At 38.6% G+C, this 16,776-nt stretch overlaps 1 protein-coding gene across 5 annotated transcripts in view; it reads right to left on the reverse strand.

The window, feature by feature from the left end:
- NHS (NHS actin remodeling regulator) overlaps positions 1-16,776 on the reverse strand; it is a 449,929-nt gene that overhangs the window by 166,065 nt on the left and 267,088 nt on the right. For 2 of the 5 annotated variants that reach the window (XM_044670339.1, XM_044670335.1), the window contains exon 4: positions 13,398-13,428. The exons of the other annotated variants lie outside the window; for them this stretch is intronic. In XM_044670339.1, the coding sequence (XP_044526274.1) occupies positions 13,398-13,428 (31 nt within the window). The remainder of the gene's footprint in view (positions 1-13,397; positions 13,429-16,776) is intronic. 5 annotated transcript variants of the gene reach the window in all.

The raw sequence follows: 16,776 nt of genomic DNA on the forward strand, positions 1-16,776 counted from the left end.
TTCTTCTTCTTCTTCTTCTTCTTCTTCTTCTTCTTCTTCTTCTTCTTCTTCTTCTTCTTCTTCTTCTTCTTCTTCTTCTTCTTTTCTCTCTCTCTCTCTCTCTCTCTCTCTCTCTCTCTCTCTCTCTCTCTCTCTCTCTGTCTCTCTCTGTCTCTGTCTCTGTCTCTGTCTCTGTCTCTGTCTCTGTCTCTCTCTCTCTCTCTCTCTCTCTCTCCATCCCCCCCCCCTCTCCTTCGGTCTCATATTCTATACAAAGTATCTGCTTCAGGGCAGAAGAGTATTAAGGACTAGGCAATTGGGGTTAAGTGATTTGTTACACTGCTAGGAAGTATCTGAGGTCATATTTGAACCCAGGACTTCCCATCTCCAGGCTGGCTCTCTATCCACTGAGCCACTTAGCTGCTCCTTCCTTCTTCCTTTCTTTAAAAAAAAAAAAACCCTTACCTTCCATCTTAATATCAATTCTAAGATAGTGGCAAAAGCTAGGCAATCATAGTTAAATGACTTGTCCAGGATCACACAGCTAAGGGGTGTTTGTCCATTGTGCTACCTAGCTGCCCCAGAGAAAGGTCTTTTCTATTTTTGACAAAGGGCTCACAGCAAACCCAGTCTCCAGATTCTCCAGAAGAGAAACAGCAGGAAGGTAAAAGTGATTTTTGTCCTCAAAGTGTCTATATTCCCTATGAGCAAGAAATGATGTTTGATGTTCCTCTCACTTTTTCAACCTCAATCACATTGAACCCTTTCCCCTCTCTTCAACCTATCCCAGGAATTTTCAAAGTTTCATTCACATAAGCTCAGAATGTCCATTCTTCATTTGAGTGGAGCCTTATCCTGCAGAATGCCATTCCCATTGTGCTTCTCAGGCTCTCTCTCTCTCTTTGGCTGTGGCTTCACTTCTTTACTCTCCATTCCCTTGGGCAGGTCACTTTACTGAGGTGATCAGCTTTCACTGCATTAAACTGTCCATGGTTGCAATTACCTTAGATAAAAGGCTGCTCCAAAGTAAATAACCACAGCACTCATACTGGCTAGATTGGACAGGGAAATCAAGGATTCCCACGGGACACTGGCTGCACCTATTTGAAATCCAGTATTCTAAATGGCTTTCAGCTTTCAACCATGTAACCATAATGATGATGTAAACCTGAAAGATATCTAGATGTATGCTGGCATTGAGGGGAATCCTTGATTCCCTCTCACATATGTTGCTTAGTTGATTAGTCATGTCTGACTCTGTGGCCCTATTTGGTGTTTTCTTGGCAAAGATACTGGAGGGGTTTACCATTTCTTTCTCCAACTCATTTTATAGATGAGGAAACTGAGGCAAGCAAAAAGTGACTTGCGTAGGGTCACATGCTAATGAGTATCTGAAACTAGATTTGAACTCAGGTCCTCCTGACTCCAGGCCCAGAACTCCATCCACTGCACCACCTAACCCCAACCTCCCATGTGAGCAGATATATGAGAGACTGAGGACATGGCAAACTGATACCAAAGGTGTTATGATCAATGGATCACAATTTCTTTTTAAGACTAGTTCATGTAAGAGGCAACTGTAGAGGTCACTTACCAACTGATCGCTATAATGATTGGCATAAAGACTTTAATCTGCCCCATTTTTCTGGTCTAGGCTGGTTTGTCCCTCCCTGATTGCCCTCTGTTCTGGTACACTTAACATAACTGTGTTGGACTTAGTAAAGATGTGACTAGCTTCAGCCTCTTTCAGTAGCAGAGATTACAGACAAGAGCCATCACATTCAATAGATTTTCAGTCATAAATTTAGAGCTCTAACCTCAGCTGTTGTCCAGTCCAGTAACCATGGGGTTACTTCATTTTGCAGATGAGGAAACTGAGGCTTAGATAAAGCCAAAGGTCATATGGGTAGTAAAAATCAGGACTGGGACTCAAGTCCATTTTTCCATTAGAACTCTTTCAAGTATACAACTTTCATGGGAGAAAGATCAGCTCAATTACATAGAGACCAAAAGGCTTGAATTGGTGATTTATTTTTTTCCTTTTCAACTGCTTTTGGTATTGTTGCAGACATCAATCGCCACCTGTACCCACTCCTTGTCTCTTTTCTCTCTTGTGTTTTTCTGGGGGAGACCAAATTAATTTTTAAAAGGACAATTCTTTTATCCAAATGTACTAGACAGAGTTTTTAAAAATAAAATTCTCGACAATTTTTGTTTTTACATTGCTGAAATTCCCAGAGAACCTCAGATGTCCTGTGTTTAAAAGTATAAAGTTAGCAAAGGGAACCTTCCTTCTTCTTTAAGAGGACTTCTGAAATCTTGCACTGAAGCACTCAGTGAAAGGATATCTATTAATTATGCCGATCTAAGTCCAAGTCTATACCTTAAATGTCTAGATGTTGTCCAAAGGCAACATTCAAAGAGCCAAAATTTTCCTTATTTCAGGATAAAACCACAGGATGAACAAAAGTACATAAATATGCATCATTCCACAAAGACAGGCATATAAGCACATAGATAAATACAAGCTTATAAAGTGTCAAGATCTTCTGGTGAAAGTTGCTATCCAAGCACAAAGTATTATTAGATTTGCCTGAACAAGGTGGAGGGAGACAGGAGACTTTGGGGAGAATCCAAGAATTAATGATGTGTATTTGGTTGTGACAGTGCCCAGAGGTTTCTCATAATGGGTACATTGTACGAACTTCAAAAAACCATAATGATTAAATATTCTAAACGCCTCTATATCATCTCCCCCTGAACAGAGCCTAAAAGATAGTTCCAAGGCAAAGAAGTGTGTCAACACCATCTCACCACAAATCGGGACACCGAGACCACCCTCCGAAGGGTTATTTGTATAATGAAGTAATTGTTGAATGACAGACAGCCTGATGGCCCCAGCTCCGATATGTCAGCAAGTCTGAAAGTCCAGAGTTTATGTAGCTTGGTAACACAGTGGCCTACACATGTTTTTTACATTAGGGAGCAGATGGAAGCTATAACTCCCATCATAGATGAGGGATGCCTTTCACCCAGTGGCCACAAGTGATAAGCTCCTTCTTGGAACTTTGTCACTTCAATGTGCTTGGCCAGGTGCTCCTGAATTTAGGCACTGGAATCCTGGATTCATTACATGAGGAGGAGGAAGAGAACACATCCATTTCAAAATCTCAAAGTGCCCTTATTCTTCTGGTCCTTGTTACCAAAGGGAAAACTCTGAATGTTTTAGAGACATTGTCATATCTGATATTTTGACAATACTAGCCAATATATCAGCCTGACAGAATAGTCTAAAGATATAAATGGGTGGAGGCAGCTGTGTAGCTCAGTGGACTGAGAGCCAAGTCTAAAGACAGGCGGTCTTAGGTTCAAATCTGGCCTCAGACACTTCCAAGCTCTGTGTCTGGCAAGTCACTTAGCCCCCTATCTTGGCCCTTACTGCTCTTCTACCTTGGAACCAATAGAAGGTAAAGGAATTTTTTTTAATTAAAAGGATATGAATGGGTAATGATCATGAGAGAAGCCCATGCTATCTATAGCCAAAGGGGGAAAAATCCTCCAAATTACTAATAATTAGAGAAATATAAAGTAATTTTGAGGTTCTACTTTATACTTATTAGATTGGCAAGGATGATTAAAAGGGAAACTGATAAATACTTGAAGGGCTTTTTTGGAAAATAGATACAAGGATGTGCTTTTATCAATTGAGGATGGCTGAACAAATTGTGGTATACGAATGTAATGTATTGTGCTCTAAGTAATAAGGGGAAAGATGGTTTTGAAGACACATGGAAAAACTTGTACGAACAGATGCAGAGTGAAATGTGTAGAAGCAGAAGAACAATTTATACTGAAACATCACTAAATGAGCAACTTTGAAAGGCATTAGAGTGCTAATCAACCATGATTCCAGAGGACTGATTAAAGAAGAATGCTCCCTATCTTATGACAGAGATCACAGACAGAAAAAGAAATGTATTTTTGGATATGAACAATGTGAGGTATGTTCTCTTTGACTATAATTACAGGATACAGAGATTCTTTATTTCTTTCAAATGATTGGGGGACAGGTGGGAGGAAGAAAAAATTGAATAGCTAAATAATTAAAAAAATCTTTCTATATCTATCTATCTATCTATCTATCTATCTATCTATCTATCTATCTATNAAAAAATCTTTATCTATCTATCTATCTATCTATCTATCTATCTATCTATCTATCTATCTATCTATCAATCATCTATATTAGAGTGCTGGACTTGGAGTCAGGAGGCCCTGGGTTCAAATATTATCTCTGACACTTATTAGCTGGACTGGCATTGAGAAAATCATTTAATCTCTTTAGACCTTAGATTCCTCATCTGCAAAATGGGAGCAGTAATACTTGCATTACCTATCCCTACAGTGTTTGGCGAACCCTTAAATGAGATACTGTATACAAGAAGCTTTGCAACATTTAAAGTGCTATAAAATATCATACTAAAAGAAAATTGTTGAGAACTCATTTCAAAATCTGAGTCCCCCCTTTTTTTAGCTTTTCTTTTTTCCTTTCTTTTTTAAAAAATATTTTCCCAAGTTTACATGATTCATTTTCTTTCCTTCCCGTCTTCCCTCCCCACTCCCAGAGCCGACAAACCATTCCATTGGGTTGTACAAATGTTGTCACTTGACACCTATTTCCATATTATTCATTTTTGCTACAGAGTGGTTTTTTAAGGTCTAAACCTCAAATCACATACCCATACGTACATGTGATAAGTGATGTCAATTGTTTTGCTTTTGCATTTCTACTCCCAAAGTTCTTTCTCTCAATGTGGATAACATTCTTTTACATAAGTCCTTCAGGAGTGTCCTGGCGTGTTGCATTGATGCTAGTAGCATAGTCCATTACATTGGATTGTTCCACTATGTTTTACTTTCTATATAGAACATTCTCCTGGTTCTGCTCATTTCACTCTGCATCAGTAACATCACCATCATATATCACAATTTGTTCAGCCATTCCCCAATTGAGGGACACCCTTTCTCTTTGCACTGAGTCTCCTTTCCTGTTTAAATGTTATTGTACTTTCCTACTGGCTTTCCTATTTATGCTACAGATTAAATACCCATAGTACTAGTTAAGAATGCATGCATCTTCATTTGCTCATGAATGATGTACAAAGTCTATTCTTTTTTATGTTATGAAAGAACTCTCACATAAAAGTAAGCATTGAAAGTCAGCTAGGAAAGGGTAGGGTTCACTTCCATGACTCAATGTACTGAGAATCAGGCCTTGAGACAGGAAGTCTTGGGTTCAAATTTGATCTTAGACAATTCCTAGCTACCCTGGGCAAGTCACTTAACTCCCTAATGCCTTGATTCCAAGATGGAAGGTAAGGGTGAAAAAGGGGGAAAAAAAAGGTCACTTACTCTAATCCTCTGTATCTTTGTTCAGTTATTTTAAAATAATGTTCAACTCTTTATGACCCCATTTGAGGTTTTCTTGGCAAAGATACTAGAGTAGCTTGCCCTTTTTTTAAAGCTCATTTTCCAGATGAGGAATCTGAGGCTAAATGGCTAGAGTCACACAGCTAGTAAGATCAAAGGCTGGATGGGGACAGCTAGGTAGCTCAGTAGATTGAGAGCCAGCCCTAGAGATGGGAGGTCCTAGGTTCAAATATAGTCTCAGACACTTCCCAGCTGTGTGTGACCCTGGACAAGTCACTTAACCCCCTATTGCCTAGCCTTTACAGCTCTTCTGCCTTGGAACAAATACAAAATATTGATTCCAAGATGGACGGTAATGGTTCTAAAAAAAAAAAAAAAGATCAAAGGCTAGATTTGAACTCAAGAAGATCATTTTTACTGACTCTAGGCACAGCACTCTATCGATTGTGTTACCTAGCTGCTTTGTGCTACAACTTGATTTAAGAATAGGGTAAAAAAATACAAATATGTAAAAGATTAAAAGCCTTTCAAAGGGGGAAGCTGGGTGGCTCAGTAGATTGAGAGCCAGGACCAGAGATGGGAGGTCTTAGGTTCAAATCTGGCCTCAGACGCTTCCTAGCTGTGTGACCCTGGGCAACTTACTTAATCCCCATTAACTAGCCCTTACTGCTCTTCTGCCTTGAAACCAATATAAAGTAGTGATTCTAATATAGAAGGTAAGGGTTAAAAAAAAAAGGCTTTCAAGCTTCAAACTTTTACCTTCCTGAGTAACTTAAAGTCACATTTGAATCCAGGACCTCCCACATGTAGGTCTGGCTCTCAATCCACTGAACCACCTAAGTAAGTGACCTTTTGAAATATCCTTTTCCACTAGAAAAATCACTTAAAAGTCTATCAGATACTATCACATGTAGTGATAGCTTTACATACAGATACTCCCTCTCCCCCAAAAATGCCATACTAAAAAGTCTTAAGGTTTTTAAAGACATATGACCTCATAAAAGAAGAACTAAGCTAAGAATCAGAAAGTCTTTTGCTATTATGCTCAGCTCTACTATTCACATACTCAGTGTCTTCTTATCTATGAAATGGGGTTCTTAATATTTACCCATTACCTAAGCATCCTGGGAAATGGAGAGATGTCTATCAATCACTGTGTACTCTTTGGAAGAAGGCTTTTATAAACTCTCAAATACTAATATAGCTTGATTTAACTTAGCCACATCAATCGATATTTATTTTGTGATTGCTACTATTCTCTGCAGTACAGGTGTGAATCCAGGAAAATCCTCAATTTCATATTTCCCGAGTTAATGTTCAAATGGGACTTTGTATGAATGTAGTATGTTGACATAATACAAAAGACATCAAAGCCATAACAGATCTATATTTAACATCAGTGCTATATCAGTAATAATGATATACATATAATCAGATGAAAGTCAGAGAAGTCATAGCTATCCCACTCAGAAAATTTAAACTCTAGTGATCAAAGGAGCACATCATTTTCGGTGTGGGAAAATTATCATAGGGTTTGCTTTTACAAGTGGAGCACACAGCAAACTCAGGGCCTCTTCCATCAAACCAAGTAAGTTTTAGGTTTCAAAAAGCAAACTTTCTTCCTGCTTAGCCCTGGTGCTGGAGTTTGTGATTTCATTTTGGTTTTGGCTCCAAACACAGGCAAAAACACTGGTGCTCTTTGGACCCTTTCCAGCCTACTGCATAGTCCTGCTCCTTATGCTTCATTCTCCAGTCTTTTTTTTTAAACAAAGGTTAGCATTTCTCCCTCCTTGGATTGCTTTTCCAATGGGATTGTTTGTTCTCTCAGCAGTTTGGTGTCTCAGAAAGGTGAGGGGCATAGGTGGATTGTAATCACTCATCCCCCCTATTGAGTGGCAACAACACAAACTCTTCTGGGAAACATTGCTGGGGCCCATTTTTAAGATAACTTCTCTACCCCAATCCATACCAAGCTCTCCTTGGAGTTCTACAAGAACAAAGCTGTTGTGTTTCTTCAGTGAAGGTGCAAGTTGAACCAAATGGAAGATGTACTGGAAGAAGAGCCACAAATTGATTAATTAATTAGTCTTGATAAGGGAGGGGAACAGATGGGACCAAAACTCAATTCTTTGGTATCTAACTCACTGCCAAAAGGCAAAATACACACATTTTAAAGTTAAGCACAAGAGCACTAGAATAGAAAACATTAGTCGGCATGCATAAAGAAGAGATAGAGCCATTGTTATTGTCTTTTGGAAATTATGCAAACCAGGAGAGCTAGAGTGGTATAACATGGCACTCGGTTAATTCATATCAACTCTTGCTCTGCTACTGACTTGATGAAGTTCAAGAAAGTGAATCCTAAGTCTCTAAAACTGGGATGGGAAATGTTGGCTTTCACCACAGTTGAAATCAGAGGGTGTAAAGGAAAGTGGAAATAACCACAGTGGGACATGAGCCTTTGAAAGAAAGGATGCTGGTCTGATGAGTAAATGAGCAAAAGATAGACTCTTGACTCCAACTCAGCAGGCAGTGGGCTGGGTTTAGAGAGAGGATGATAGGCCAGAGTGACTGGGTCAATGGTGTCATCATTAACGGAAATAGAGACATCAGAAAAAAGCACTAATATTAGGGAAAGAATGGTAGATAGGGTTTGTCAAGATGCTGAACTTGTGAATTCTGCAGACAATCCGTCTAATGAGACCAATAGCAATAGGACTTTGATATTAACATGAAGTACCTAAATTCTATAGTGGAAAAGCAAAACTATAAAATAGACCAAATACGTTTTTCTTTTCATTTAATAGTTTTAAAAATTTGTTGGCTTTCATAAGAAACTGATAAAGATTGTGATTCTTTAGGAATTAGGGTTTCACTCAAAAATGTCATTAATCCTACAAATATCCTTTGATCAAAGTGAATCTAAAATATCCTGAAAGGGACTAAAAACCATAAACTCATATTGAAAGAAACGAATGACCTGCTAGTATGACCATTAATTAATACAATCCATGCCTAGCATCATGAAAAACAAGTTATGGGGGTAGAGGGTGGCTTACTAATTAAAAGACAACAATCACACACACACAAAAAAGGTTTTGAGGGCCTTTTCCTTTGAGACATTCTATTTTCAAAGTTTAAACAGACACAAAGAGATGCCCTCTGCTGGTGAAATGATGGTCTCAAACTCCTATGCAATTACTGGATATAATTCTCATTTTAGGGAACATTAAAGATAATCTAATCCTGTTCACTCATTTTAGAGACCAGGAAATGAAGGGCCAAAGTGGTGAATTTACTCACCCAAGCTCACACAGGAAGTAGGTAGCAGAAGTAAAATTCAATCCAGCTTTCCCAATCTCCTGTTTTTCCCATTATTCCGTACTGCCTATTTGCTAGTGGTCTGATAATATCATGCCTCTTTGTTTTGTGATGCAAATTTTTATAGTCTGGTAATTTTGCTTTTAAATTTGCTGTTAAAATGAACATGTGAGTCTAAGGGCCTGAGACTCAAATACTAAATCTGAAGTTTATTATTGTTACTTATAATACATTTTTAGAGTGCTTTTCAGTTTATAAGTTGATTTCCTCTTCATCGTCTAATTCTGTCTTCATAGGAGCCTTGAGAGATGGGGAGAATGAATATAATCGTCCTTATTTTAATGATGAGAAAATGCAGGCTCAGAAAGAGATTGACTAACTAGATTCATCTCCTATGTGACAGAGCTGGTATTCTAATCCAAGGCCTGTGTCCTTCCCACAATATACCACTTATTTATTATGTCAAAGAGTCAATTTTTTAATAGGTTAGACTTAGAGAAACCAAGGCTCTCCCACAATATAATTGTGCCTTAAACTCTTTTCCTTTCTCCCTTTTTTGGTAATGGGGAGGAGGTTGAGGGCCAAAAGTTTGTGGCTTTTGGCAGAGAAAGAAAAAGAATTAGTTTCTCTAAATAGAACATTTTGCCCATTTAGCCAGGTCAGGATGTGCTGGCTAGAGATACTTGTACAAGACGTATGAGAAAAGTAGTCTTCCACCAGAATGACAAAAACTCGGGGTCAGAGTGAGTATTTTGATTTTCTTTATTATGTTCACTTATTTCCCCTACATAAATGGAAGTCTGGAATTAGTCCTTACTTGGACAATGGAATTGAAATGATAGGATATCATTAAACATAACTAAACTGATGAAACCAAGCAAAGACTGTTTTAAATCAAATACATTTTGCATCTATATGTACTTGTTTCACCAACTCTCCAAGGCATTGACTTATTTTGAACAAATGTGATAACATTTGCAAAGCTCTTTGCAACCTTAAAACACTATATAAATACTAGCTACTAGCTGTTATTGTTGAACAAATTCTGTACATGATGACAGGGGATCAAAATATACCTTGTTTTTGGTCTATACTGCAGTCTGCCATCTTGAAACAAAACATTGGCAGATAAAATTTTTTGACTAGGAAAATCTGTAATTTTTAACATATTTCAATAAAATTTGCACATGGGAAAATACTCTAGGCACATGTGAGACATACAGTTCAGAAAACTACTAATTTACTAAAATGTACTATGCACACATTTTTCTCCTAGTCTTCTCAGGGACAAGAAATATTTGGAGAGAATAAAGGAAAAAGAATACTTTCTTTTAAAAATCTTTTTTAAAGGAATTTTTTTTGGGGTGGTAATAGTTGGGTATACTTTGCTTGTAACTTATGAGCACAATCTTTTTTCATCTACTAATTTTAACCTATTGAAAATGAATGAAACACAGAGACAGTTGGGTGGTTCAGTGCACAGAATGCCAAGCTTATAGAGATGGAAGGTCCAACCAAGAAATGGACCAAGAAAAAAGAAAGAAAGGGGGTGCTATCAAGCTAGGTGGCTCAGTGGATTGAGAGCCACACCTAAAGAAGGGAGGTCCTTGGCTCAAATCTGACCTCAGACACTCCCTAGTTGAGTGACCCTATCACTTAACCCCCATTGCCTAATCCTTTCTGCTCTTCTGCCTTAGAACCAATACATAGATTGAAGGTAAGGGTTTTAAAAAAGAAAGAAAGAAAATAAATGAAACTCAAGCAGATGAATACTATACAGTGAAGAAAAGGGAAGAAAGATGTCCCTCAGGGGCAATGTCAATCCAGGTTGAAGGGATTAGTTGAGAAAGAAGCAGCTCATACTGAATGAGAATATTTCTGGCATTTCTAACAATGAAGGCTCCTCTAATATACTAGGTTTGAAATTTAGAACAAAAACACCCAGTTTCAAATTTTGGTTCCAATACTTTACTATCTGTGTGACGTGTCTAATTCACCTGACTTCTTGACACTTTAATTCTCTCATATGTAAAATGAAGATAATATCTATCCTACCTAACAGGACTGCTATGAACAAAGTTTTTGAGAAACCTTAGAGCACCGTAAAAATGTGAGCTGTTACTGATTCCAACATATGATTCCATTATTGTGGAGAACTTCCAGTGTGGAAACTGCTTCCATTAAGGTAGCTCAGCAACTCCTCTGCAATTTATAGGCAGAATTCCTTAGGGTAGTGACAGGTTAAGTCATCACCACCATCATGGACCTGGCATTATTTGAAGGGCTGGGGATACAAAGAGAGACAGAAAGGCTAAAGTCAAGTTACTTGCCAATAGTCATATAGCTAACATCTGCTAAAGGCAGGACTTGTATTATCATTATCTTCATCATTGTCATCTCATCATTATCATCATCAGGCCTTCCTATCAAAGGTCACATTTATAATAACTCATTCTTATGTATCACTTTAAGGTTCTCAAAATATTTTCTTCCCAATAAGTCTGTGAGGTAGATCAATTCACTTTGCTCAACAGAGTAAGGCTAGCTAGCTAACCAAAGGTTTCAGAACAAAGTGTGAGGCGCAGCTAGGTGGCTCTGTAGATTGAGAGCCGGGCCTAGACATAGGAGGTTCAGGGATCAAATATGACCTCAGATACTTTTTAATTGTGTGACCCTGGGGAAGTCACTTAACCCTTAAGCCCCCTATAGTCTAGTCCTTACCATTTTTCTGCCTTGGAACAAATATACAGAATAGCTTCTAAGTTGGAAGATAAGTTTTTTTTTTTTTTTTAAAGAACAAAGTGTGTAATGCTAACAGTACATACAGAAATCAGAAGAAAAGTAAGTGGGCCTTCACCATCACTAACAGGAGATGCCTTATTCCAACTCCAGGGTCAAAGATGCAGTGTTCCTCTCTTTAAACACATTTCATATCTGACCGACCTTCATGAGAACTGGTCAGAAGAGCTCCAGGATGAATATCCTACACTTGGCCCCCTTTTTAAGATCTTCAGACCTCACCATGAATTAGGCCAGCTAAGACCTGACTCTATGAGTATGTTTATTTAGCCATTCATGACCAAAGAAAGGAATTTGATTGCACACAATGGGTTAAAATCAAAATTATAATAATTTTTTTTAAACCCTTGTACTTCAGTGTATTGTCTCATAGGTGGAAGAGTGGTAAGGGTGGGCAATGGGGTCAAGGGACCTGTCCAGGGTCACACAGCTGGGAAGTGTCCGAGGCCGGACTTGAACCTAGGACCTCCCATCTCTAGGCCTGGCTCTCAATCCACTGAGCTACCCAGCTGCCCCCTATAATCATTTTTAAAAGATGCTGCAGACAAGCAGGTGAACAGTAGTTAATTGTGAGATTCCTTTAGAGCTACATTGTCCCATCCCACCCTTCACTTTTTTTTTTTAACATAGTTATGTCCATAAAATCTTTTCATGTCCTCTGTAGTTACAATACAGAGATACAAAGGAGCCTTTCATTTGTTGCTCCCTCTCTCTGGGAAGCCAGGTCGAAGAGTAAAAGATATCTTAATGTTCTCTTTCAAGGCAGTGAGATTGTGAAACAAAGATTAGTAGGCCGCTACAGTATCTGCTTCTCTTTTTCTCCTTCTCCCCCCCCCCCCATTCTCACTCACCTTTTGCCTGTGTATGTTCAAGGAATTTGTAACCAACTCCTCTTTTATTTAGCTACTTGAAAGACTATTTAAAATAACTGGAAGAAGGAAGAAATTTAGTTTTGAATGGAAGCCAGATTCAGATTTTAGTAGTTAACATCTTTCCAGATTCAGTTTTTAAAGATGCATTAGGAGTGGAGAGGAAGAGTAGGGAAAAGGGCAAACTTCTAGGGAAGCAAAACTATAATAGCATTCCTTTGCTAGGCTGTGGAGATCATGATGGTACTGGGAGGACAAAAAGAATCCATGATCTTTCTTTTATCCATTCACCAATCTACCTGCAGGGAGAGAGAGGATGGATGGTCCGGATACCAAGACTAATTCCGCCCCTCTCACTTGGGCCCTCCCAGAAAACTGTTCAATGTTAGGTAGCCAGAAAGTTTTTTCCACAAGTGGTTGTGTCCAGAGCATTTCTTCCTTTTCCTTTACACCCTCTTCTTTTTTTTCCCTGCAACTTAAAAAAATTATTTTTTGTTTGTTTGCTATATCAAGGTTCCCAGGTATCTTTCTTCTTTTCCTCCCTGAACTAGAGACAATGTCATTTGACACCGCCTCCTCCCTCCCCCAAACTGTACATATAAAACTATGTCTTGCATGTTTCTGTTTATCAGTTCTTTCTCTGGAGGTGGACATTCACAAGTTATTCTTCAAACAATATTTCTGTTGCTATAGATAATGTTCTCTTGGTTCTGTTTATTTTACTGTTCCTAATATCATGTATGTTGTTCCATTTTTAAAAAAAAAACATTTTTATATCCACTTCTTTATTTTCTAAGCCTGAATGAGTGCTAATATCAAATTCCCTGAAGTGGCCACATTATTAGAATTTATACTGCATATTTACATTGGGTTGGAATCAATGACTATATATTATATAATTTTAACTTCAAATACTGTGAATTTAAATAATGCAACTACTTCCAGGGAGGCTTTATTGACACTAACCAGGACTTAGCTGTACCTAGCTTTCTTCATCACCCTGGTAGATGGGAAAATCTGACCTGATTGGCTAGAGTTCATCTTGGGGATTTTGTTCAGATCTAAAGCTCACAGTAGGCTTTGAGTCCATGGCATGAGGATCATTTGAAGGGGCTGACAGTGTTAGCAAAACTTTTAGAGATCTTGTGCCCAAACTACAACTTAAAACTGCCTGTGAGCTGCTCATATTACTTCAGACAGTGGAGGGACGAAATGTTTGCATTGGGTGGCTGGACAGAGGAGTGGGGCATGTGAAAATGTCCTCAGGTGCTGTGGTGAGGGGGAACAGAGCAGCCTCCTCCATGCCACTGGGACACACATGCCATGACTTCACCAACATGAGGCTAGGAGTGTTTAGCCCAGAAAAGAGAAGACTCATGAAGAACGTGATAACTATTTTTAAGCATTTGAAAGGAGATTAATCTTGTTTTATATGGCCCCAGAGGGCAGAACCAGGAGACAAATTTAGGCTTAATAGAAAAAAAATCCTAAAAACTAGAGTTATCCAACAGCATAGGCTGATGCTGGATGGCCAATTATTCACTATCATTGGAGTGAGGACTCCTTTCAGGTATGTTTTACACAAGATGGCTGTCCATGTCCCTTCCAGCTCTCAATTTTTCTAACATTATGATTCTGTGGCAAAAGTTCTGCTGGGACCAAGTGAGTCCCAGTAAGAAGGAACTCCCAATGCCATGACTTCAGAGATACCGAGCTAAGGCTTCTCCATGGGTCTTTTGCTTAAATTGGTAAGAAGTAAATGCTACCTCTAAGGCAGTGATGAGATGTTGTGTGTAGGAGGCTAGGTTGAAAGTCATGAAGACTTGAGTTTAAATCCTGTCTTAGACTCTTACTAGCTGGGTAATGCTGGTCAAATAGCTCAACTTCTGTGATCCTCATTCTCCTCATTTATAAAATAGGGATAAAAAACACCTACTTCATGGGGCTGTTGTGGGAATCAGGTGAGATAATGTGCAAAATGCTTTCCAAACCCTAAAGTCCTATAGAAATATTGTTATCATCATCATTATCACAGGGAACCTCATGGTAATCAGACTGGGACTGAAGCACATATGAAACAGCAGACAGAACTAAGACAATCTAAATAGATTATTGCATTCCATGAAGGCCTGCTTTTAGCAGAAGATTTGCATGACCTTCAGGGCAAAATTTCTACCTAGTAAAGCTTGATCTTAGATCACTCTAAGTCCAACTTCTTAACTGCAGCATAAGCCAAATGAAATATGGGGAATATTTCTGTGGGAGTCCCAGTGAACACATTTGATGATGATGATGATGATGATAATGATGTATGTGTGTGTGTGGGGGGGTAGGGAGTCAGGTATATTGTATGAAACTAAACATTAGCTCCCTGTTCTTTTTTGTTCTAAGGAGGTATATATTTACAGTGCTTAAATAGAAACAATTTATGTAGTAGCTTTAAATATAGTAAACCTAAACATGTCTAAAAATAAGACATTTCTAAAAGCACTAGGAGAGAAAACCCCTTTCTATAGCTCTAAGCTATTAAGTGGGCTATTTTAAATGGAAATATGTCACGAATAATTTCTAATGGCAGGAAAATGATTCACTGGCAAATTGATGAGGCTCATGGGGCTATATAATCATGATCTTCTCAATGGGAGATCAATATGACACATTAACCAAAGCTACCCTTGAGATCTAAGTATCTACTTTCTTTGGCAAGTGAGTGGGGCAGTAGATTGAGCATTGGGCCTGGAGTCAGGAAGACATGAGTTCAATACCATCTTAGACATTTGTTAGCTGTGTATCCCTGGGCATCTCCGTCTGTCTGTCTGTCTGTCTCCCTGTCTCTCTCTCACTCTCTGTGACTTTAAAACCCTTACTTTCTGCCTTAGTAATAACTCTAAGACAGAAGGGCAAAGGCTAGACAAACAGGGTTAAATGTCTTGCCCCAAAGAGGTATCTAGATGTTTCAATAGATAGAAATCGGGGCCTGGAGATAGGAGGTACTGAGTTCAAAAGTGATCTCAGAGATTTCCTAGAATTGTGTCTGTGAGCAAGTCATTTAACTCCAAATTGCCTAATCTTTGTCACTCTTCTGCCTTGGAATTGATATGTCATATACAAATCCAAGACAGAAGGTGAGGGTTCAAAAATATGATGTTTTAAAAAAAATTTCAAAGCTTGTTGTAATGCGGAATTTGACTGAACTAAATCCTTCTATTGTGGCTCCATGGAGGGTAGCTAGAAAGCCTGTCACATTTAGCCTGTCATATTTGTGGTATTCCCATTCCTCATCTCTAACCTCTATTTCCTCTCTTTCATTTGTTTTTCTAGTCCTTCTCTGAATCCCAAACTAGGTTTGAGGTCCTTGGGGAGAAATCATAGGATTCAGAAATAAGGGGCCTTGTAGATAAACAAATCTAATTCTTTCCTGTTACAAATGAAGAAACTAAAGTGAGAGAGGTAGGTAAATTAATTTGTCCACAGTCATAATAAATGATAGTTAGAATTCAACTAGGTCTTCTGGGACTCTCACTCCCCAGTGCCAGGACCACTGACAAACCAGGATAGAAACTACTGTTCAGTGCCAGTTTGAAGTCAACATCTAATACTGAGTGGGAAAGGTCATAGATACTAATCCTTCGGAACTCTAACCTTTAGTAAAGAAAGAACAGCAAAAGATAGAGGGGGCAGCTGGGTGGCTCAGTGGACTTAGAGCCAGGCCCAGAGGTGGGAGGTCCTGGATTCAAATCTTGTCTCAGACACTTCTTAGGTGTATGTCCCTGGGCAAGTCATTTAACCCCCATTGCCTCCTCACCACTCTTCTGCCTTAGAAAAAACACACAGTATTGATTCTAAGATGGAAGTTAAGGGCTTAAAAAAACAAAATAAAAAAAGCAATAGAATTGAGGATGGGAATCAACGGAAGTATACTAGTGGATATTTGGCATTAACTAGGATTTGAAAATCTAGGAGAACATTCTAATCAGTAAGAATGGAATTGGAACTCACACCCAGATCTTTGAAGCCCAAGGTTCTTTCTACTACATAAGGCTAGAAGGGAAACATCTGGTAAAATGTTTGCTTGGGCAGTGATGACTTTTATGGCATATCAGTGGGAAGTAATGGATTCTGGGATGAAAGGGAGAAAAAGAAGAAATTTGGATCCTTTTTGCTCTGTTTCTCAAGCTCTAAAATGACTTTGTAAGTTATAAAATGGTTAAATATATAAATTCAAGGTCTAGTATGTTTTGTCTAAATCTGGTTCTGGCACCTTGCCAACATATCTTCTTGAGTCCTTTTCTGTTCTGCAAGGAGGGAAGTAGTTTATCTTGATTTAAACACACAGGAGTAACTCCTAGGATCACTGTTCCTAAGTTCATCTGAAATG

This window comes from Gracilinanus agilis, chromosome 3, assembly GCF_016433145.1.
Source record: "Gracilinanus agilis isolate LMUSP501 chromosome 3, AgileGrace, whole genome shotgun sequence".
Classification (NCBI taxonomy): Eukaryota; Metazoa; Chordata; class Mammalia; order Didelphimorphia; family Didelphidae; genus Gracilinanus; species Gracilinanus agilis.